The 25150-nt window shown below is 35.7% G+C and overlaps 1 protein-coding gene across 13 annotated transcripts in view; it reads right to left on the bottom strand.

Annotated features, from left to right (window-relative positions):
• Window positions 1-3133: 3133 nt before the first annotated feature.
• Window positions 3134-25150, bottom strand: part of LOC128991840 (CAP-Gly domain-containing linker protein 1-like) — a 71959-nt gene continuing 49942 nt past the window's right edge. For all 13 annotated transcript variants that reach the window (XM_054415159.1, XM_054415150.1, XM_054415133.1 and 10 more), the window contains 10 exons: window positions 16835-16975; window positions 15633-15797; window positions 13324-14389; window positions 12711-12820; window positions 11829-12023; window positions 10088-11352; window positions 7148-7359; window positions 6674-6803; window positions 5891-6054; window positions 3134-5631 (listed from right to left, as the gene is read on the bottom strand). In XM_054415159.1, the coding sequence (XP_054271134.1) occupies window positions 5588-5631; window positions 5891-6054; window positions 6674-6803; window positions 7148-7359; window positions 10088-11352; window positions 11829-12023; window positions 12711-12820; window positions 13324-14389; window positions 15633-15797; window positions 16835-16975 (3492 nt within the window). In that variant the 3' untranslated portion in view covers window positions 3134-5587. The remainder of the gene's footprint in view (window positions 5632-5890; window positions 6055-6673; window positions 6804-7147; window positions 7360-10087; window positions 11353-11828; window positions 12024-12710; window positions 12821-13323; window positions 14390-15632; window positions 15798-16834; window positions 16976-25150) is intronic.

The raw sequence follows: 25150 nt of genomic DNA on the forward strand, positions 1-25150 counted from the left end.
TTGCTTTTAATAAATGAATTTTTCCGTACAATATTATGATTCTGCTTCAACTCCTTTAACTCACTGATTGGTTAGTATCTGTGCTACTAGATATTAAAAGTGACAGAATAGAATTGTTTTAGTAGAGTTTGCAACCTCAATGCACCAAATAAATGATTTACACTTTTAAATACAGAGATAAATTTTTGTACAAGATCTACAAAAGTTGTACTAAGCTTATCTAAAATGGGTAGGATCGATTTACAGTAGTCGTAGGTAGTCTGGGCGCGCGGCCGTGCTATGGCGGGGGTTGTAGAGGGGAGTGTTTATTGCTCATTTTCCAAAAACATCTGGCCCATCTTGGGTTGTTCAGCGCCTCAGCGCTGTCTTCATGGCTTTGGCATGGGGGACGGTAGTACACAAGGGTCCGCGCGCCCAGACTAGCTGCGACTACTGTAGCTGTGGGAGACCTTTCTGATGCTCTCATTGGCAAGTGATGGTTAAACATTTGAACCCCAGGGATTATTCACTGACATAATTATGCCAGTTTTGAAATGTATTTTAAACGCCACACTCCACTGTTTTAACAAACTTCACACGCAAGGATTAAGTCCAGAGTATAGCTGTTTTTACCGGACACCAACCAGCTGATTATATTTGGCAATGAGTGGTTATAATCATAAACATAACCTCTCATAGAGGTTTATTAGTGGTGATTCTAAATTCTAAGTCGTTAAGTCAGTGGGAGTATATATAAGGATTTGTACAGACAGATTTTTTAGTTAAATTAGCGTAAAATATCGTACACCATTTGTCCAAAATGTGTTTACCAGACTCGTATGGTAATCCCACACTCGACTTCGTCTCGCACGGGAACGATCACACTTGTCTGGTAAACACCTATTTTCATGATTAACGTTTAATATACTATTACCTAACTAATGAACATAGAAAACAAATTTTCACATTTTAGAATCTGATTACAACCTCAGTTGAGAAAGTAGTTACATAAAACTAAAAACATAATAAGATTCAGTTGCAGCTATGAGGACTCTCGGACGCCCACATAAATAAATTACAGGTACGTTATAATATTCATCAGTTCAATTTAATTAGTTACTGGAACAAGCATAAAAAAAAACAATGTAAGTTAGGCCTACAATAAAAATGTATCAAATAATTAAATTCAAATTCAGTTAAGACTGATTTTGATGGTCCCCTACATAGCAGGTACAGTAGCCAGACCAACCCAATCTAATTCTGTAGTGATAAACTTGTATGATCATATCATAAGCTTTGCATGTTAAAATATACAGTTGGGCCCTTCCACTATGTTTGATCATCAGCCGCTACTGACAAGATTAGAAAAGAAACCCAGCTGGAAAATCACATGTAATACCCACCCAGCAAACAGTACAGTAGTCAGGACTGTTTTGTGCTTTCTCATCTTGGGTTGGGATTTGATTCCATATCTCGAAACATCATGAAAACTTATTTATTTTACTAAACGTGATGGAGAATGTCTGCAAGAATCCCTCAAACACCATAAACCCACCATTACCAAAAATGAACTTCAAACAATGAATATAAATACCATTCCTTACAGATATAAAGTTTATGGGGAATAAAATCACACAGTATATACTGAAAGCTATGGGTATTGGTTGTCTGCAATTTGTTTCGAGTGATTCTCACATCAAGCTCTAGGTCAGTCAATCAATCTTAATTGGTGAGTATTCCTGGTCAATGAATATGACTGTTTTTTGGCACTAGCTCCTCACAAAGGTTAAGTCATGGGTAGTTCCATGGGGGCTGCAAAAAAAACAACAAAAACAAGCAGAAGTCATGGCGAGGTTTGAACTTTTTACCTATGTTGTGTCCAAAATGCAAGTTTACAGTCATTATGTCCCGAATATTCTCAGTTGGCTGTAGCACCCCATGGAATTCTAAAGCAGTCTGCCCTTTTCAACTGGCAGGATTTTCCCATGGGTCAGGTGGAGCCGTTTTTCAACAGGGGCTATACCATAAAAACGCAGGCACCAAAACACTCGTCCTACATTCACAATTCCACAGCCATATTCGGCAGCTGGGAAAACCCACCTTTAGTGAATGGTACACCAGACAGGATTTAACTCTTGCGCTGGCCGGGAAGACATAATGAGCAATGAATCTATTATTTAGGAAAAAAGGTTTGTAATGCTAAAATAACCAAACCATGAACCATGCCATTGGTGTCTCCATTAGCCAAACCGAAACCAATGTTGATGAAATTTTTTTTCTGAGATAACTGATAAGCCTACAATTGTAGAGCACCCATGCTATGTTTGTAATCATAATAATTTGTTTATAATTTTAGAATCCAGAGAATAGATATGACTTTAGGATAGTTTGTCAAATTATTCTCAAATTGAATTGATTTACAATACAGTTTTGTTCAAAGAAAGGCTATAAGCCAGGATTTTGAATTGTAGCATGGATAAAACATACTCCCTTAGTAGATTTAGATTTCTCATCCTTTTGAGACAGCTGCAGCCAATTTTATTGTTAGTTCTTTACGGTACACTGTAGAGGTTGTGTTTTGCTTACAATATATTTCTTGTTATTTCAATCATTTAAAACCTCGTCTAACCAATTAATACGATCTAATCATAAACAATAACTCGTCCCCTAGTTATATAACCAAACAGAAAAGCACAGATCATGAAACTGACCCTAAAATAATAGAAACAAAATGTTGTCTACACTAGCGATTTGTGTCAACGAATAAGAACTAAACACGAAAAATTAGCTTCAAAATTTACGATGGGATGAGAAGTCTACTTGATTGTAGGATAAAGAGGAACTAGCTAACTTTAGAGGAAGTACAGGTAGGCCATAGAATAGACAGAAGGAGACACTGTCAAGTGTAGAAGGAGGAGAGTTCACAAAAATGCTTTTTAAAGACGTATTTAGAGTTTTAAGAGAGTTAAAAAAGATTTTTGTGAACTCACCTCTTTATCTAGACTTTATAAGGTCCTCCAAAATATACTGTATGTTTTATGTGTGTTCTATGGCTACCTGAACTTTGTTCCGAAGTAATCTAGCTGCTATCCTATTTATTCTACAATTCATAATTTATAACACAATAGATTCGATTCTAGAAGACCAAAATGGATTCACCAAACACAATCATCAGTTTACTTTGTTAGGTATTTGTTTTCAGGTTTTATTTTTCTTACAGAAAAATCTTATTTAAAACATGGAATTATGACCTAAACACTACGTATTCTAACAGACAATAAATAAATAACACTAAATCCTTAACATGGCAGGAACATACAACATAACCTACAATTTCTCAACACTCACGAGCAGCAATGAATAAAATAACACAGTAATTAAATACAATATCAAGAAGAATATCTAGGCACAAATCAGCATGGTAGAAAATTGAAGGAAGATGAGATTCCTGATATATGATTTATTGCGTGAGCATGGTTATTGCTTGCAAAGTAAAATAATAATAAACAATCTAAAATATACCAATGATTTAAAAAAGGTTTAAACACCCGAAAACTATTTTGATTTGATAAAACCTATTTTCTACTAAACACTATTATATATCTGTGGTTAAATACATTTGGTGTTATAGAACAGCTGGTGACTAGAGTCATTTTATACAAACAGTCAAGAGTACAAAAATAAACTCTGAAAAATCAAAGCTAGTTGCCAACAATATTTACAAATCACATACGCTCTTAGGCAAAATTACTTACCAACAGAAAATTTGGAAAGAACTATACAGACTGAGGTCTAGACTGATCGTATTGAAACGACAATAATAGGTTTTTTTACATACCTCTGTCAAATAGTCCAACGATTAATATTGCTTTTCAGCTTACATGAAGGTTTAGAAATTTTACATGTCTGTGGGAAAGGTAGCAAACTTGACACCTTGGAGGAATTCGAGGAAGTTTATAAAATTAATTTATAAAATTAAGTAAGTAGTAAGGACCACATCCTTAACGAAAAATCAGTTCCGGTCTCACTCGATTTACAACACAATCATAAACTCAGGAACAGCTGATCGAAGATCTGATAACATAATTGATAATGATAACAGTAGAGGAGGTGACGTGATGTAGACCTCCAGTCTGCTACCAATACTGTGCCGCGCCGGACCAAATCAGAATCATGATAGCGTGATCTAAATGTTTATTGTGTATTCGTACCATTTTAATGTTTTTTCATTCGTGTCGTCTGTGTTATAAATGTGTTTTTGACGAGTTGCAAGCTTTGAAAATGTTGTCTTCATAACAAAAAATGTAAGCTGATGAGCAATATTAATCGCTGGACTATTTGACGGAGGTATGTAAAAAACCTATTATTATTGTAACAATACAGTCCAGGGGCCAGAAACATGCATTTTTCCTACAGTCACCCAACAAAGTTGGCTTCTTGTACTGTTTATAGTACAGAAAGCTGCTAATTGCTGCATATTTATACTTAGTAGTACGGTTTATCCTTTGGCGCACATCAGGATTCCAACGAAACAACACAAAACAGCGTGGTTCTATTATGCACGTAATCCGTGTACGCTTGGAAATAGGTTGGCAACACTTAAAGGAAAAAATAGCGGAGTTATACGGACCGGGGACTACTTTCTCTAGGGCACCTATTTGTGTTGCCAGCTGAACCTAAAAACGTGTTGTACAGTGTTTGAAAGACTAATTATTTATATACTTTATAGTGACTGTAGGAACAATATAATGTGTAACACGAGTGCAAAAGACCTTTGCTGCACTCGAGATCGTTCGACGTAAACGTTGCTCTCGTGTGCAGCAAAGTGCCACTTTGCTCACTAGTTACACAAATAACTATTGTATTGCAACATTTTACAGGGGATCAGATGTTTATATAATCCTACTATCAGCTATAAAAGAATTGAACAAATACATAAAATCAGAATTTAACACTGTCACAGAAACTTAAGAAAACATGATTTAAAATTTACATATACAATAGGGGTGTGCAAGTATTCAAACGTTCTCACTATTCAGCTTAGCTTGATATTTACAAATATTTGAATGTTACCGAGCCGAATAAATAACTACTGCTGTCAGGCCTCTGGTTTGTATGGGACATGCTATGGGCCCAAGAGATAATTAGGCTCCCCCGACACCTTCCTCTCCTTGCACCCTCAACAATCCTAAAATCTCTTGCGCCAAGCACATTTACTTAAGCGGCACTGAATTATAATAGCCATTAGTGTAACAAGTGATACATTAATCTGTGGGATAAGCTTGTTCTATACATTTAAATAAAAAAATATACACACATAAAAATTCAAGTTCAGCATGAAAAAGCTCAAAACTCAAAACTATTTGCAAAAGATAGGCTCGGTTCGAACTGAAAAGTCACTATTTGCACACTCCTAACATAAAATGGTACGTTTGTCTATATGATAACGTTGTTACAGGTAATAAATAACTTACAACTTACATTTATACAAAAAAAGAGAAAGTAGAGCTAAGCAGTGAGTAGGTATCACATAATGCAGGATAAACACAGGTACTGGAATTTATACTTCCTTGACAAAGTTCTTTTGAAAATATGTTTGATCTGGAAGTTAAAACGTCTCGTCATCACATTCACCTTCAACGTGACCAAACACTGTAACAAAATATCACATTTTGAGTTAGTATCGAAACACAGTACAAATCACATCCAAGAACACTAGGCTCAGTCCTGAAAAATGTTCCCTTTATTAGGCTAGGCCTAGAGGGTTGTGGCGGATTTGAACGTGGGACATCATGGTAGTAGGGAACAAATATACAGTGGGGTCCTTGAAATTTGAGCATAAGAATTATCCAGAATGAGGAAAATGCTAACATTAAAACATAAGCTGAACATTGTATGTTAATATACTGACCCTCGCAGCTCTCGCAGTACGGTCGCTCAGTGACAGGCTTGCGTTGGCTCCTAGGTTTGGGCGGAGGGGAGTCACTACCTTGTGTTGGACAATCTTCTGTGTCGTGCAAATCAAAACAATCACAGATGTCACAGAACATGCGAGGGGTCACTGTGCGAGTCGACCTATCACAACAGAACACTCAATAATTATACAATAAGCAACAGCGTCACACTAAAGGCAGATAGTGAGGCAGATAGGAGAATGTGTTATAAGTTTGAACTTTTTCAACAACTTGAAAAACACTGGGATTTTTTCGTAAGGAAAGTAGGCTTACATGATGGGGAAAAGTCCAATCTGGTGCAAGAAACGCAAAACTCCAGAATATTTCACTGCCACTGACAGCATTTTTCTACTAAGGAAGGTATGCCTTGAAGACAAAGTTGTCTTTAGGCCTAAAGAATTTTCTGGCTACCATTAGGCTTACGAGAAGAGAGTCAATGGAAGTTAATACCATAAAGGACGAGAGAGTTTTTCAGGTCTAATGAGCCAGCTTAGGCCTGAAAAACTTTCTCCTCCTTAGTTGAAAATGCTGTCAGTGAAATATTATAATGTTTTGTGTATAGTGCCAAGTTTGTGTTATATGTGAGTGAAAAAAATTAACAAAAACATTTGTCAAATACATTTAGTTTTGCATCCATGATTGCTTTGCATACAAGATATTTAAGGCAAAGCAATGTTAAGCAGCCCTTGGAACACAATTATTTCTAGATTTTAATTCAAATAAATCATGCGGAAACTAACTTGACAGGAGCCACTACGCCGAGGCTCTTCAGTTGCTGGTTTTCTTCCTTCAGGACCAACAGTTCTCGTTGCTGGTCAGCTATTATGCTGTTCAGGAATGTTATGGTAGCATTGGGATCCGGCTCGTTGGCTGAAAAGTGACATAACTATAATCAACATGTAAACCGTAACAAACCAAGAATTGTAAAGTTAATCAGTAGAGAACTAGGAATAGTGTGACAAGTTTTACTAAAGTATTAGTATCATCCTCTATATAAAGTATCAGAGAAAGTATCTATGTTTATGGTAGGAATTTTTAAATAAACTGAACAAGTAATTACTAGTTAGCCTACCTAATATTATGAGGTGAATAATTAAGAAAAATTACAAAAAATATTCTTAATCAACTTCATGTCTCATTGAAAATACTCAAAATAAAGGAGAGGCTAGATAATTAAAAGAAAATTTTAATTTTCTATTGAATTTCTAACCTACCGTTGTTATTGTTGGTTGACGTAGTGTTTGTTATGTTTGCCGACTGGATGAGAAGTTTGTCTTTCATTTCAACATTTTCTCTCTTCATCACATCAAACTGTGTCATCAAAGAAGCCTTTTCACTTGCCAGTTTCTTAACCTCAGCAGTTACTTCTTCGACCTTTCGATTCAGCTGATATTTTTCTTCTTTCAACAATTCATGATCAGACTTCCTAAAAGAACATATTACCTTAATTACTAACATAAAAACTCAAACCTCATGTTAACCCATATTTTTTGTGATTAAACTTAATACGCAATAAAGGAGTTAGGGTAGTTGTAGGATTGTGTTTAGCCTTAACTCAAAACTTAATACAAATACCAGTTATCCATAGTATGTAGACCATAGCTTAAGAAGTAGTATCACAGGTTTAATTTAAACTAGTGTCCCTGTTGCTCGAATTCGAGCAATTGCTAAGTAAATATTTGTAGCAAACTGTTATAATACTATATTAGCAAACTTATTGACTGTTTAGGATTAACCTATGCTCTTCTTCTCACTTTTGATTTCTGACAACAGCTGGAGTTTCATAACAATTTTTGTTTCCAATGTTAATCTTATGGAGAAATACGAAACTTTAAAGGGCTCCAGGGCCTCACTCTCTCATTATTTCCCTAAAAAGAAAGTTTCCTGCACAACTTCATGCTACGCTCTTTCCAATGACACCAAAAACATGACAATCGGTTCAGTAGTTTCGGAGGAGTAATTGTCACAAAAATCTTGCTTGCGTATTAAATAAGTATAGATAATAACCATATAAACTGAACTTAGGCTAAAATTAATTTGAGCTCCAGAGGCTCAAATTTGTACTCAATGCTAAGAATTATTTTTATACCAGGTCAAAATCTTAACACTGCAATTATTTGTCCTGTTCATATAAATATACCATATCAAATCATCAACTTTAGATTTGGATGAATAATCTATAGAAATAAGGAATAAAAATAATAAGAAACTTAAAAATGGTTAATAAAAGGTTACAATACCTTAAATTTGCTTGAGATTCTTTTTCTAACCTATTGTAAAAAACATTTAGACATTCTTGGGCCATCATCATTGGATCAGTACACAATTTGTTTCTAGATACACGAAATGGTTGTGTCATGGCAGTTAATTGTGTGATACAAGTGTTGTTTGTGTGACGCAATAATTCTGTTCTGATTGAGGCAAATTAAGGTAATTCAATTTTTAACTCATCATATCTAACATGATCCAGAAAAACCACAATTCATGAGAATAAGCAAAAACAAAATTAATTGATTTAGTGAAACCAAATCATTAAACTACCTGGACTAAAAAGAAATAATATTCCAATCAAACATTGTAAAGACGTAAGTAGCGACACAGTAACCAAAATGATTTCTACAAATATAATACTATCAAACGAAAACATTTTGGCATAATTTAAAGTCATTATATCAAACTTCAAACTTCTGTTAGTGGAGGTTAGTAAATGTTTGACATGATAACATTGACAAATCAGAAGGGAGAGAAGATAGTTAAAAACTTAACTCTTCTAAAGCTACCAATTTAAGGCTTTGGCAGTCTCATGCAATTTTCGGCCGACAGTCTCATGTAATCGTTGAGATTGTAAAAAAATTATTCATGAAAAAAAATAAGATCTTATCTCTTACACAAAATCTTGAATGTGTGGACAACTTCCTCAAAACTGAGGAGATCAAAATTAACTCTTATGTCCTTGTGAACAATGGTGCATATAGAAACAAACAGAGCGTATTTTGGGGTCATTAAAACATACATAATATGTTCGTATCTCACCACACTGACAATAATACACACTGTACACAGCAGGATGTAATCATTGTGTGGGGTTTCAAAGACAAATTTATCGGGAAGCCAATTCAGTTTGGAGAACACTGTGATACCAACAAGTCTTGGGTTGGTGATGAAGTTGTCGAAATTGATGCAAACTTCTCAACACAATTCCCCGTGAATTTAACTGCATACTGCATGTAAGGTTGAAGGCTCTTTTAAGCACCATGTTATATGCAAATTCCGCTGCACATTCAACAACTCATTGGAGCAATGGTACATCCATGTTGCAGGTTATACGAGCAGCATTGTCATTGGAGAATCCGTGTTAGACGAGCACTGAGCATTGCTAGTGCTAACAACGCATGAACAAAGTTATATACCACATTGTCTAAGCGCACCTGGTATGATTGCCCATAACATTTCAAGGCATTACAGATTGTAAAAGAACGATCATTTTTGACTGAGATGGCCAAGCAACCATTACTGGACCACTTGTCAAGATTGGCCTATGCTTGTGGTCTGACATGGTTTAGAAGAAAAAATGAATTTTACTAAATACTCTTAGGTGTATTTTGGAATGAGAATATGTTAATTTTTTATTTTTATATTATATTTATTTGAAAACTGCATCAATAAAAGTTTTTCCTAAATTTTTAAGAACCCTAAACAACCTCTAGCTGGATGTTGTCCGTTGTGGAAATAAGTGAATTACGCGACGACAACACACTGTCAGCGCTGTGTGGTGCCCGCTGCATTTGTAGCGTCAAGAATAACCAAAAATTTCACGCCCTATTTAAAAAAAAAAAAAAAATGCACCGCAGCATTAGCGATTACGTAACATGGTCGTAAGTTCGACCACATCAGGTAATTTTTTAAGCTTTAGTAGCGCAGTCACACATGTTAGTCTGTGCTGAAGTCATGGAATATCAAACCCAAAGCCAAAGGTAATCTATCAGTCTATCATTACTTAATATAATCTATCACCGTTACTTACTCATTTGCAATTACAATTTTCTTCAAAGTACCATAAAAGCTTAAATTCATGAGTTGTCAACTTACAATCATTTTATTCGTTTATCAAGATTCAACCCTATAAACTAACAGAAGACACATTGTATACTTACAATTTTCTAGATTCATCCTCATATTGCTGGTTCTTTTGTAATAAATCTTTTTCCAATTCAGCTAATTTTTCTTCAGCTTCAGTTTTCGATAATTTTAATTTTTCAAGTATTTCATTGTTCTTAACTGTATTATCTTCCTGCACCTTCTGAAGCTGTTTGATGTTTTCCAATTCTGAATAAAGTTGCTTAATTTTTGTATCTTTTTCTGAAATGGTTTCCTCTAGCTTGGTTTTAAGTGAGTTAACAACATCTATCTGCTGTAGATATTTCTGTTCAGCCTCACCTGACTTGCTTGTAGAACTGCTAGCAGCAAGTTTTAATTTTTCAAGTTCTTGGCTAATATCTTTGATATGAGTTTCTTTTAGTTTGACCTCGTTGAGATGTATTTGACTTTCTGACTTGGTCTCTTCTATAACCTTATTAAGTTTGAGTATTTCATTATCTTTATCAGATATTGATTTCTCCAAAACGTCTTTATCTATTTTTGCTTTTTCAAATTCTTTCGACAGTGAGTTTATCTGTTCTTCTAACTTCTTAGCAACACTATCCTTTTCCGTGCTGAGTGCATTGAGTGAGTTTGTCGCTAATAATTTAGCATTGTCAAGTTCACCTGTAATTTCTGTAATTTTACTTTCCTTTTCTTTCAAATCCTCGACTTGCCTAAGGCTTTCGGTTTTCATTTGATCTATGTTCTGTTTAAGCTGAAGAATTTCCACATCCTTTTCACAAACCACATTTTCAATTTTCTCCTTTTCCACTTTAACTTTATCCAAGCTGTCTGTTAATGAAATAATCTTTTCCTCATAGGTTAAGACTAATTTTTCTTTTTCAGCATTCAATTCAGCCATCTTTACCTTCAAAGCCTCCTCTTTTTTCCTCCTCTCGTCCATGTCCATAGCGGTCTTTTCATTTTGAGATCTCCATTCTCTCAGATCCGTTTCTAAGGACTTCTTCTCTTCTTCAACAGCTTTCAACTTTATCTTCAATTCCTGCTCCACTTTATCAGTATCCTGAATCCTTTTCTGAATTTCCTCCTCTAAGTCACTCACTCTTTTACTTTCGTCAACTAATTTATTTTCAAGTACGACTTTGAGATTAGTTTCATCGTTTAGTTTTGCTTTATAATCTTTCAGATCATTTTCTAACAACTTTAATGTTTTAGAAAGGTTGTCAAAATCCGCACTCAAAGAGCTGCATTTGGAGTTGGATATTTCTAATTCATTTTCTTTTGTATGTAGTCTATTTTGTAACTCTTCCAATTCAGTCTGGAACAAAATAAATTTAAATAAAACATAAGAATAATAGAAAAGCTTACTTAATAAAATACAACAAAACATATTTACTTCAACATATAAACACATATATTAGCTTTTTCTAGGCCTACAAGGGAACCTAGCAAATTTGTTAAAAATACCATTTCACAATATATTTGTTTGAAACTGTCTAAAAATGTCCAAATAAAAGACCATGCGGTATGATTTTCTTATAAAAATATTTATAGAGGTTAATAATAGGCCTACTTTAAATGTTGTTTTTTGTACGAAATTTCCTTTGTGTAATCATTTGAAAAATTAAAAAAAAAAAACACAAGCTTTAAAAACACATACGACTTGCGAGTTTCAAGACCCAAAATTTTAAAACAGAGTTAATTTTTCACTGCTTAATGTTGATATGTTATTGTAGGTTTTAAAATAAGTATTAATCTCGTTTGTGTTACAAGATTCTAAACTCCTCCCCTCACCTTGGTTTTCTCCCTGACAGTGTCCAGCTCATGCTGCACTCTCATCACTGTGACATCACTTTCTCTCCGAGTCTCTGACAACTCCTCTCTCAGTCTCTCCGCTTCTCTCTCCTTCTCTCTCAGAGAGTCGTTCAGCTTGACCAGCTGCTGGGACGAGTCACTTGACGAGTTCATCAACTCCGACAAACTGTTTTCCTGTCAACAAATAAATACTGCTGAAATTTTTGTCATGGAAAATGTTTACAATATTTTGAAACAGATGGATAGGATTGAAAAACATCATCATTATCGTCACACGCCACAGCAACGAAATTATTGACATTTCCTGCAACTGCAAAGACATCATTATTTCACATAAAACAAAAATTGTGAACGTCTATGGCGAACACGGAGACATCATCGTAAAGCTTGTAAATAACAAATGGTACTGTACTCTTCTTAATCTTTGATAAAGCACACTGTCTATTGTCCATCACCACCCGCCATGGCGACATCATTATGGTCTCCCGCGATTACGGCAAAATCCTAGATAACTCCAGCGATTGTAGAAACCACTTGAATATAATAGCAAAAAAAATTTCTTGCGATTGCCAAGACGTCATCATTGTCTGGCAATCACAGGAAATTCACCAACAGTTGCAACAAATACGGTCCCCAGAAAATCCCAAATTTAAACGTTATCTAGCCTCAAGATTGAAAATGTATTTGCCTAAAAAAAAACACTGAAAATTCAGAACATTTCCCCCTCACTTGAAAAAATCAACCTCAAAATTGCCAATCTTCTTCAAATAACTAACTAATCCATAAGTTACATAATTAAACATTTTCTAAATTGATATTAAACAACTTTACTTCTATTACCAGCCCAAGTGTTGAACTTACCAATTTAACTTTCTGCTCAGTTACTTGTGCGCACTTCTCTTCTAGACTTTGGCAGTTGCGCTTCCATTCCTCGACTTGTACAGACAGAGCAGACGAGGAGCGGCTCAGATCTGGTACACACAAGTAATATAACTGGTACATGGTGTTATAAGTAAAGTAACTGTTACATCAATTAGTGTTATAAGTAAAATCACTGGTACATCAAGTGTTATAAGTAAAGTAACATGTTTTTTGGTAACCGGTACAGGTAACATGTTCTTTGGTAAGTGGCACAAATAATGTGGGGCTTAGTTATAAAGAAGTGTTACTTTTAGTAACTGGATTAAGTAAATACATTGCCCACTTTAAGTAATACATTGCCCAGAACTTGGATCATAAGTAACACATTGCTCAATAGCTTACAGCAACATAGTATAATATGACACATTTAATCCATAGGATGTGGTGTGAAATGCAAAAACATGGAAAAATCCCATGAACGACAACGTAAGAGTAAAATATATTAAAATGTTGGCTTATCCTGGAGATTTTTGCCTTGTGGATCTTAGTGTCATAACATAACTGATATGAAACTTTAAAAAACTTAACTTATAAAATTATCATGAAATCTTACCTTCATTGATGGTTTTGTTTTTACTCAGTTCTTCGTCTTTTGAAGCTAGAGTTTGTTTTTGGGATTCAAGTGATGCTGTTAGCTCAGAGATCTTTTCTTCTAAACTCTTAGCAGTTTGTTCAACCACCTTGAATTTGTCAATATCTTCATTTAATTGTCTGTTACTTTCTTTCAAATCATTGATGTTCTTTAATTGTGTTTCAAGTTGTGTATTTAAATTCTCAACTTTACTTTTTAGATTTGTTATATCTTCATCTTTTTGTTTCAAGCTTTCAGCCATGACAGCAGTTTTCTTTGCTGCATCTTCAATACCGCTCATGTTACTCTTGTCTTTCTGTTCTAATTCTTTTTTAGCTGCTATCACAGACTCCTTCAAATCGCTTATTTCCATTTTATACAAATCCTCTTGTTGTTCAAAAGCAACAGTTTTCGAAGTAAGAGTATTCTCCAGATTGCTCACTTTTTCTTTTAGAGATTGAATCTCCTTACTATAGTTCTCTTTCAAACCGACAATTTCATCTTCTTTACTCTTGAATTTACTTTGCAGTTGAGTTAAATTCAGATTCAAAACAGAGATGTCATTAGTTTTATTATTATTTTCATCTTGGAGGTCTTTGCATTTGTCCTTCAACACGGCGAGTTCCTTACCGAGAGATTCTTTTTCAACCATACATTGATTCACGGTTTTCTCTATTTCCCCTTTCAACCTTGCACACTCCGAGTCGCTCTTTGTTAGAGAACCCTCTACTTCACTGAACTTGACAGTCAAAGTCCTCAAGTCTGTCTCCAGCTGATTTTTGATTTCGTTGATCTGTTTCAGCTCGTTCTCGAAATCAGCTCTCTGTTTTTTCTCTTCCTCGAACATGTTCTTCCACTTGACACATTGCTCTTGGTGTTCCTTGATCAATTCCCTAGCCTCTTCCAAGTTTGCTTGATTGGTCGCAAGAGCTTCCTCCGCCTCAAACGTTCTGCTTGATTCTGCCTCCAACGCTTCAACTCGCCTGGTTTCCGCTGCCAATCTCTCCTCCAGCTGTTTGATCTGTTCTTCTTGCACTTTACACTGGGCCTGTAATAAACCACAAAGGAAAGTGCATAATTAACAGCATTGATGCAACTACTCGCTTTTTTATGATTTAATATTTTAAAACATATTAATCTAGAGGTTAAATACATTGTTGCCAATGTAATCCTTGGTAGTCTTAATGGTGTGGTTTCTAGTTTCTACACACTTATGGTGTCGTTGTCAAGCCTAGACGTGATTGCCTTAGAGTCTAGACCTACACCTTCAACCCGCAGTGCACCAAGAGTTGTATGACCATGCATATTTTTTTGGAAAAATGTTTGTGTTCGTTTTCGTTATTTATTCGTCTGGTTTATGTGTTTTGAAGACTTTATGACGACCTTAGGAGCGACAACCAAGTCTAGGCTTGACAATGATACCATAAGTGTGTCGAAACTGGTAGTCACCAAGACTACCAAGGATTACGTTGGCAACAAGAGCAACTCTAGGTAAATTGTTTAGTAAACCAGAAGGCAACACCTCAGAAATGAAGTTTTAAAACATATTAGACAACTAAGCATCAATACAAATATAAAATGACTTGTAAGAGTCCCAGATCTGCAATATTCATTGATATGAATTTACGATACCTCTCAGTAGTTTCAATGGTCAAAATTCAGATATTGCATGTTTTGACAGGACTCCAGATCCCTAATAATGTAAGTGTTTTTTTACATTATTCATAGCCATAATTCTTTATTTACAATTGATCTTCAAGAACAGTAAACGAGTCAATGTTACAAATAAGTAACGAGTTCATGTGTTTCATGTGTTCTTCTTTGCTTCTTCGTAATATTCCCTGATGGTGTAAAATGGTCTCAGAAGCAGCCACTTGTGTAAAGCCCATCTTCACCTGGTAGAATCTTCATTGTTTTAGGTAGAGCGTTGCATAATCTACGACCTGCGTACGAAGGCTTTTTCTCAAGCTGAGTCGTTCGGTGATTGGGTAGGTAGTAAGCAGTGGCCTGTCTTGTTCTGTAGCAATGGACATCTTCACCTCTTGGGAATTCCTCTCCATCACCATAGAGTATTATTTTACAGACTGGATAAACAGCGCCACTACTGTCATAATCCCCAAGGTTTTGAAAGCTTCCCGGCAGCTGTCTCTGACAGCTTAGGTTATATAAATGTACATACAATAATTCCCATTATTCAATGAACTTCAAGTATTGTACTTTTCTCAATATAATGAACTGTAGATTCCTTTAAGCTACAAGCTTCACTACAATTGATCTGCTTGTATACTCACGTCTAGGTCTGTTTTAGCCAAGCCCTCCTCGTCCAGACGGAACGTCAGATCGTCCAGTTTCCCCCTCTCCTCCTCCAAGTGGTTCCTGACCTCTTGATTCTCTGTTTGTAGTTCGGACAGCTGGTGTTGCAGGTCCGCTTGTACTGCCTCGAATGTTTCTTGTAACTATAAATAAATAATTTTTATTCTGTGATGGTACAAAATATGGTTACAAGTATTTTTAGTAAGTAAAAAAATATAAATGCATGAAAAGGACAAGTTTGGCCAGTTTTATAAGTTAAGTTTTATAAATTTGCACTATGATTCGTGGTCTGGGGACGTCTGTACACCTAAATCACCCCTCGCTCGGCCGCTCTTGTTTGTACCCAGTTTCAGTAAAAGCAGTAACTTAATTGAATTGCACCACCTACAGAGTGTACTGATGTGTATAACTGATTTCTGTCAAATTCGCCAAATTTGTAACCGAGCCAAACGGAACGGACTACTTATTGTAAACTAGAGGATATTTTATGCCACAATCTAGCTAGCTCCTGAGCTTTTGTACTCAATGTGATAAATAGGTTTCCAAAAACAGCTCATATAGAACACCTTGACCTAGAACACCTAGGTTGTCCTCATACAAATATTGACAGCAAGATGACTGTAGTGTATTTATCTAATGGCCATTTTAATAGAAACACACTAGAAGAATAATTGTAATTTACCGAGTAGTAAAATTTTACAAACAAAATATTATACACAACAAGCTTTCTTTCCAATCAAATTATATTTGTGACACGGATATCAAAGTACTAGAGAGACTCGGGAGTGAATTGTACCCACAGCTGACTGATAACAAGACAAAGGGAGTGACGTCACAACATAGCCCACGTTGACCCTACAGAGGTACATGGAAGTCTTCACCTGGTCGTAGCGCATCATTTCCCTGTACCTCCATGTGAATCAACGACCTACTTATGAAGCGATAATGGCATCCTTTGACGCCAGAAGATGAATTCATAAAAAGTAACATGAAAAGTTAAAACTAGTTGCTACTCCACATTTGGATTACAAAGACGCAGGTATTTAAACAGATTTTGATATTCAACGCAATCTGGAGGCCAAATAGCAAATGAGTTTGAAATACATGGCTTATGGGTGCTTGGTACATCTTAGTGAACTTAAAATGGAGTATTAGCTTTTAGTGTAATAATTTTAGTAACCTGGCGCAGTTGCTGTTTCAAGTTGTCGTTCTCTCTCTCGGCAGTCTCCGCTAGCTGAGCTGCACGAGTCACTGACAATCTCTCCATGTCTCTCTCCTTCAACAGCTGTTCTATGTACGCCTCCTTGTCCTTCAGCATGGCCTGATAAAAAAAACACTCAACTAAATACAGGTAAAACATGTAGAACACGCAGCCCAGTGCTACGGATGACTAGATGAGAATATTTCTTCATAGCAAATGTTAGGACCACATGGACCCCTTTTAAGGTTATTTAATCCCAAAGCTACTAACAATACTCTTTTAAAACACATTTTTTTAACGTAAATAATGCAATAGGTATTTGTGTAACTAGTGCACGAAGTGGCACTTTGCGCTCACGTGACATTTTTCCTACAGTTACTATAAATCATCAAAATAATTAATCTTTGAAACGCTAAACAACAAGTTTTAAGTTAGGTTCAATCCAAGCGTTGAACAAAAATATGATGTTAACATTAACAGGAAACAACAAGTCGTAGCATCAAAATTCAAAAGGCTATGAAATGCTGCACCAGTTGATTATAGTCGTGGCAACTTTAAGTGTTGCCAACGTCTTTCCAAATGTATACGTATTACAATCCAATAAAAGCACGCTCTTTTGTGTTGTTTGGTTGGAATACTGGAGTGCAGCAAATACAAATGAGTGCAGCAAATACAAATGAGTGCAGCAAATACAAATGAGTGCAGCAAAAATTTGTAAATGCAGTAATTAGCTACTTTGTGTGCTATAATCAGAGGAAAGAAGTCTGCTTTGTCAGTTACTGTAGGAAAAATATATTATACTACAGTACTTAGTGCTATATTATCATAAATTCATAATAGACCAATCAAACACATTTACCCTTGGATACATTTTGGCTAAAACACACCGCCAGTGGAACATAATTTTAGGCACCTGATAGGGTAGGTTAGGAAAACGGAGAGAGTGCTGTTCTATTCTTTGCCGAGGGGATTTAAGTGAGTTGGTGGCTCAGTCGGTAGCGTCGCGGACTTCGGGCCCAAGTCAACGATGTCGTGGGTTCGGATCCTGATCACTGCCGATAACATTTTATCAGTACACTTCACCTTTGTACTGTACCGGCTCACTCCTTGCTTTGCTGTAAACGATCCACGCACGGGCGCTTAGTCTATTTGGACGGGCATGCAAGGTTAAAAGAGGCCACCAACCTCTTTAAAAAAAAAAAAAATTATAAACTGTCAAAACCGTGATATAGGCCCTAATGCCGTTTAACTCCCCAGAGCATAAGTGATTCAGGTATTAGAAGAAGGGGGTGTGGGGGGGTGAATGGTGCTGGCAGGATGTAACGGAGGCCAGGTACAGTTTCTTAACTAGGCTGCCCTAATGTCGATTGAAAATTAACATCGATTCGATGTGTGTTTTGACCTTCATTCAATATTTTCATAATCAGCAAGATAGATTAGGTTAGGTTCTAGCAGTTTCATTTTATCCCTACAACAAATTTTGCTCATCCCCCCCTGGTCAATCTTTCCACCCCCAAACCCGTTGCACCGTGGAACTGGTCCCTGATACCTGTCCGGCACTCACACCGCCAAGCCTCAGGCTGTAAAATGACCCTCATCAAAGTGTTAAGGCCAACGGCACTCGGCCCTGCACTCGGTAGGTTAGGAAGTTCCAAAAACAACCTGCTGCTGTTTTAAAGGATCTATATAAAAAGTTATCTTGTAGTGTGGAATTTGGGAAGTTGAAGAGCCAGAGCCAGTAATTCTTGCACCGTTCCAGTTCAATGATGTCAATAATGAGTAGCCTAATATTAATTCTCTGGTGTGGGATGATTTCAAAACAATAACTGTATGTAATACAAGATCATCTCATTAAAGATAGTACTGAACATAAAAAAAAACCATACAAAGGTATGACAAATGGTACCAGCCAGAATATTCTGTTCTAAAATTCAGTTGTGTGGTTTAATCACAATGGTCTTTGGGTAGAGGGAGGTGTTAAAAAGCTTATTTTAACTTGTAAATAAGCGTGAGATGATTAGTATTGTATAGGCGCTTAAAGAGGCAAGGCCTTACTGATTCATTCCCTTTAAAATTCTTAGTGGTAATTTTTTTACCTAATAAATTTAAATCTGGTGTAGGCTGTGTGTTGTCCACAAAACCATTCACAGTCCTTATAATATTTGTAGCAAAGTTAATATTGTTTATTTGAGATCTAGACAAACAGGAATATAGAAGCTAGCTTAGCTTAGCAAAAAGCCAAATAGACAGAACATACAAAATGGTACAATATTGAACGTAACTCTTTGTCAGCAATTGACAAGGCCCGCAAAGTAAAAAATAGTTTACTGTATTTTAGCCTTCTGGTTGCATATGAATACTAAAAAATTCAAATTGGTATACTTGTATAAATAGGATCTGTAAAGTTGCAGTAAAGTAGCTAGTTTCAACATTAGAGCCATCATCAGGCCAGTACTAGATGTCTTCTTTTCACTTCATCTGAAGATCATTGATTGGTCTACATGAAGGCGTCCTTCAAAGAGACAAGAAGATAGTTCTGAGCTGATGACTCATATCTGATTTGAAACTAGTTGCCCTAATACAACGCTCTAGGTGCAAGTATTTACACCAATTTAGAGGAAAAAATATATAGTATTTCATGCCAACTATAGCCTACCTGCACTTTTTCTAACATAGCTAGCTGTTATTCTCTTTTCTAAAAAAAGAAATTGTTTTTTTTTAAACCTTCCTCTCCCTGAGCCTTTCCTAACAAAATGAGTATTGTTTGATTGCAGACAACTCTTTTACACCAATTTTTATATTGGTATTAAAATATTTGGGGAATAGTTTGTTTGTTTTATGCCTTGTGTAGCAGAACATTATATGAGACCTATAAAAAGTATAAAAAATTCCTGATGTTTTCATAAGTCTAATAAACATTTATTTCAAGAGAAATCATTCTCAACAGTTTATGTAGCAGTATTACTGTCATTAGTCATTACAATATTTTAGCTTAAGATTTCTTCTGTAACTCTGCCTCGAGCTGTACAGCTCACTTGGGAATATTTAGCTAATTTCCACATATTCATCAACTTACAGCTTAACTCACTATTAATTCTCCACAAAATATGGTATTTATTTAATATTTGACTAATTAAGCATTACTAACTAAATTAATTTGCGTTGAGGGGTCTGTATTTGACTCCTCAAAAACTGGAAATAATTCCCTGCTGTTTTTTGCAGGCCCACTTTTATAAACGGGCAGACTGGGCAATTGCCCAACAGGTGGTTGGGGGCGCCTGAGGGGCGCCCCCAACCACCGCCCGCACTAGGAAAAATAGGGTTTTATCAGCCGGGATTTCAAAAATAAAATGGGTGATTTCAACTTTTAATTAAGTGAGTTTCTCTTATTGAAAAAGTAAATAAATACAACAAAATTGAAAATACTCGACCTTCAGGTTATATACCTTGTGTAGTCAGGGAAAGGCAGGCAGCAGTGTGAACCGGGCGCACTCACTATACTATCAGAGGCAGGGAGAGGGAGGCCTGGATGGTGGAAGGAAATACATATAGGTGTGCTATTCCCGTCATATGCTGACGTCACTCAGATTGCAAACACCATTTTACCATTGAGAAAAATTATAAAAACAATAACAATCAAATCAAAACAAATATATACTTATATGGCAATACATCAGCTGATTTTTTTGCAATTTGGGTGACGTCAGCAAATTACGGGAATAGCACGTAGGCCAGCTGTAGTCTACAGGCCTACGGTTGACGTGCCCCTCCTCTCTCTCCCAGTCCCACCCCCATCCCCACAAGTCACAACTACCAACTACCGCGCGGCGCCAGTCCAGTACAGTAGTACAGTACTCCCCCCTCAGTAGTCAGTAGGTTGTGTTCGTGTTGTGCCTGCTGCACAGTCGTCAAATCAGTCACAACACAACCTAAACTATGACAGTCACTAGTCAGTGTTGACACTCACACTGCAGTTAGAAAATCAGTAATAAATAAATAGAAGTGTTGATACAAGTAAGTAGGCCTATAAACAGTGAAAAATGCATAAAAAACCTAGTGGAGCCGAGAGCCGCAAGTGGTTGGCTGAAATAAAACAAACTCAAGAAGCAGTTTTAAAGAAAGTGAAATGTATTAACCAGTATTTCCACTGATACGGAATTGAAAACTCCCTCCCGAAACAAAACTGGTAAAAAAACACGCTAATGTATAAATATATATATGCATAGGCCTATAGACGAACCACGGAAAAACATACTCCCTTAGTAGAATCTCGTTCAATACGTGTGTAATGCAATGAACTGCACACTGAACTGTACTGAAAAATAATCAAATCACTGCGTAGTGCATTAAGCTATTGGCGCAGGGAAAGATGCATTCGCATAGCAACTACTGTCAAGTTCATTGCACTCACACCAACCCCCAACCCACCTGCTGTGAATTTCGGCGAACTGATGAGTCAACCCCCTTCTCTCTTCCCCCCCCTTCACTGCTGTGGGCAAAACCTTTATAGTTATATATATATAAGGGGGGCGCTGCTTTTGGGTTTGCCCAGGGCGCCACTGACCCTTAACGCGGCCCTGGTTTTTTGCACATTTCAATAACAAACTCTCAATAACAACTGACAACGGTGGTTTGCCCTTCAATTGTTGTTTCTTTGGGCCAAGGTTCTAGACAATTATTGCCAGTTGGCCGTTGTACTTTATTGTCTTTTAATATTTATTTTATAACTTAATTTTACATTCAGCCAAAATGATAGATTACCTAATTATAGATAACTACGTTGTAGCTGTAGACTCAATAACGCTGGAACCAGAATGTTGTTTGTTCTGATAAAGAACAAATCAGTTTGAATAGTACAAAGAACTTGATTATCATTATTCTGGGATGCCTAATTATAGCAGATTGTTAGCATTATTTAAAAAAAAAAACAAGTGTTCCTCTTTGTTGAAACAAAGAAATTACCCTAAATTTAACCTGTTGAATTAAAGAATTTTAATTTTATTTCCTTGTTTTCTTCCACAAAGTTTTTTCTTACTGTTATATTCTTGTTGTCTGAGAACACTATTACAACAAACAATGTTAGATGTTCAACAGTTTAGATTGTAGTTGTGTAGCACAATAAGACAACTGTAGGTTTGCCAGTAAAAACTGTTATGCAATAAGTGTCTTCTGCACACTGTCCCCTCTTAACAGCTTTGTAGAAGGTTTACCTGTGCTGATGATGACGTGATGAACAGTTGTGCCGAATAACATAACGCTGACGGAAGGAGATTCCACAGCTAGAGTGTAAATTTACTTGTTCACTAATTAGCTTATTATAATATACAATTCTTTCCAAGCATTTAACATTAGTTTGCTATTTGCTATGCATGTGCTATTTATTATTACTTCTTATTTATTATGTTTCAAACGCTTATTGATTTTTGTGTGAGCATTACCTTGGCTTTGCATTTTTGTATGGTATTTATTGTATTATGGTTTTTGCCGTAAATAAATAAAAAACAGATTTACTTTCTTACAATTCTTTCAAATACACAGATAGTCCTTCATTTCCCCTAATAAGCGGCCACTTTGTAAAAAGTATTGTGCGACATTTGATATTTGTGGTTTTTTTTTCTCACAAAGACATGTGGTTTTTAAAACATTTAACAAATTTCACACTTTGACCACCATAAAAGTAATTACAGTACAATCGTTCCAATTTATTTTGTAGATGCCAAAAGCATTTTTTATAATATTCTTAATTTTCAAGTATTCTTAGAAAGGAGATGTGATGAACGATTGGAAGACTTGAATATTTACAAAGGAAAATGTATAAACAGAAATAAGCTAATTAATATACAAGTAAATTTAGACTCAACTGTACTTACAAACCTCTTGCCCGGAACTTCCACCAGCCAATGAATAGGATAAATAGGATATTAGTATGGATACCGCCAAAATTCTTGTCTTTTGCTTATTAGGTATTATGACAATCGTAGTGTTTCTTAATTAAAAAAAAAAAAATATTTCAGTGGAACCTTGATCAACAAAATCTCTAATGGAACAAATGGTCATTTAATTTCCTAAATAAGAGGCTCACGCATTAGAGTGCAGGTAACAATGGAAGAGGATTTTCAAAGTTTGGATTTATCAGGATTTCAATGTATTCAGGTTCATCTTGGCTTCAATTGCTTGATCCGGGCAAATGTGGTGACCAGAAAAGTAGGACAAACATATTGATCAACATATTGATTTCAAAAGTTACATAAACATTGTTTGACTCAAGAAAGTAGACAAGGAGTACAAACTAAATCTCAAGAGGCAAAAGGTTGGCGATACTAATGAAAATATGTGCTGTGATTCATAATGAAAAATATGGTATTACAAACTCCAACACTAAACTTAACTTTACACATAGGATCCATAGGAATGATAGGATTCTAGGGTTGGTAGTTGTAAAAGTTAAGGGTGGGCTCTACCTCAGCTCGGAAATCTCAGAACGATGTTCGAAGTGTCCGCCAGACTGCGCCGTGTCGGTTCAACCCAGTTGGAGGGGAAGGGGTGGGAGGAGCTAGGATGTTCGCGAGTTGACTGCCGCTCCCCGCTAGGAGTGCAGTGCCCTGCGGAGCTCCCGACGCACACACGCGCAAGCGCAACCAGGTTGTTATTTGCGCGTCCGCATATCTTTTGCTTCTGCTCAAACCTCCATCATGCCCTGCCACCGACACTCACTGGCAGCAACGTGACGTTCGCTATCGCTCCCATAAGCTTATACAGTAAAAAGTAAAACATTCCTAAATATTGAGTCTTGTTTGTCATTATTGAATAAAAATAAAATACTTTAGTTATACTTTGTAAAGTATCACTACATTAAATTATAGTAATCATAAGTTTTTTTTTAATCAACTGTTATAATTATTTATTTTCTTTTGTTGATGTTTAAGATTTTCATTATTATTTAACTCTATTCCAACTGTAGCTACACCGTAATGGGCACAGAATCAGTCGGTATCTCACAAAAAAATTGAAAAAAGTGTTGTTAAACATTACCATGTTATTCTTATGGAGAAAATTAAAACCGTTTTAATTTACTTGTTTATGGATACACTGTATGTTGATAAAATTTGGCAAATTCATTAATTTCAGTATACTGACGTATGGTCAAGAAACACTTTTTACCTTCCCCGTAGCAGCACACCTAAGCACTCTTTAAATCTAATGTTATTTAAATAGGAATAAGTTTGTCTTATTTCTGGAAGTATCTATGTATAATATTAAAACGAAACAGTGTTTTTTTATTTCACGATTCTGAATCAACCACTCGACGGATTTTCATGTTTTTTTTGTTGAAAGAAAGATAATTTTGAGAACTAGGGAATGTCGAAACCATAATTTTAGTTTAGGGTCCCAGTTTTTTAGAAATTAAGTTTTAATTTTTAAAAAGTCTAGCAGCCGACGCTAAGATTCTAAACTAGCTTTTGGCATAAAATAATTTGCTTAACATAACAGCTGTAAACATTCAGCTTTTGTGTCACAAATTCAGCATTTGGATAAAAACATGGATAAAAATGTAAAGACATACTGAGGGTTGACTTATTTATACTATGTGTAATGCTAATCATTGATACGTTCAATTCTTTTGTAAGAGGATGACAGATTAATTTAATATACATAGTAAAATACTAGGATGTTCAAATTATTTTTTAAAGCAATCTTTGTAATATTCGATTTGTTTTAGAGCAATATAATTTGTTTTAACTAACAGCTGGTTAAATAAGAATGCCCTATTAGAACTATGAGGTTATTTACTCTGATTTTGTCATTGATTATTAGAAATAGGTAAGATTAGTGGACCACCGAGAAAAGTAACACCATCGATGTGTACAAGTCGAGGATCTGTACACGAGTTAAATGAAAAAGATTTGCAAATTATTTTACTGCTCATCTTTTTTGGAAAGGGTAGGAAAATCACAATTTTTACATGTTTTAATTCGTCTTGGCAGCTTTTTGTTTACAATCAATGTTTTTGAATGCTTGAACTTTGTTTGGATTAGGCCCGGAAATATTGATGTCATAAAGATGGAGATCAAGAATCCTCAGGAATACGATTTTAAATTACCACCACAACCTCAGACGGGTGTTATCCAAAGATATACAGATGAATGCCATAAATTGAACACAACGTCATCATTGACCTAGGATACTGCAATTAGACTAAACATCCTTTTATGAAATCTAAAAAAGTTGTTTGGCGTGTGTTTAGTTGTGGTTACATTTGGAGGCGCTGAATTTTTTATAGTTTAAATAAATGAA

The sequence above is a fragment of the Macrosteles quadrilineatus genome, unplaced genomic scaffold, assembly GCF_028750875.1.
Source record: "Macrosteles quadrilineatus isolate MER2022 unplaced genomic scaffold, UCM_ALF_1.0 Scaffold_1__1_contigs__length_201487025, whole genome shotgun sequence".
Taxonomy (NCBI): domain Eukaryota; kingdom Metazoa; phylum Arthropoda; class Insecta; order Hemiptera; family Cicadellidae; genus Macrosteles; species Macrosteles quadrilineatus.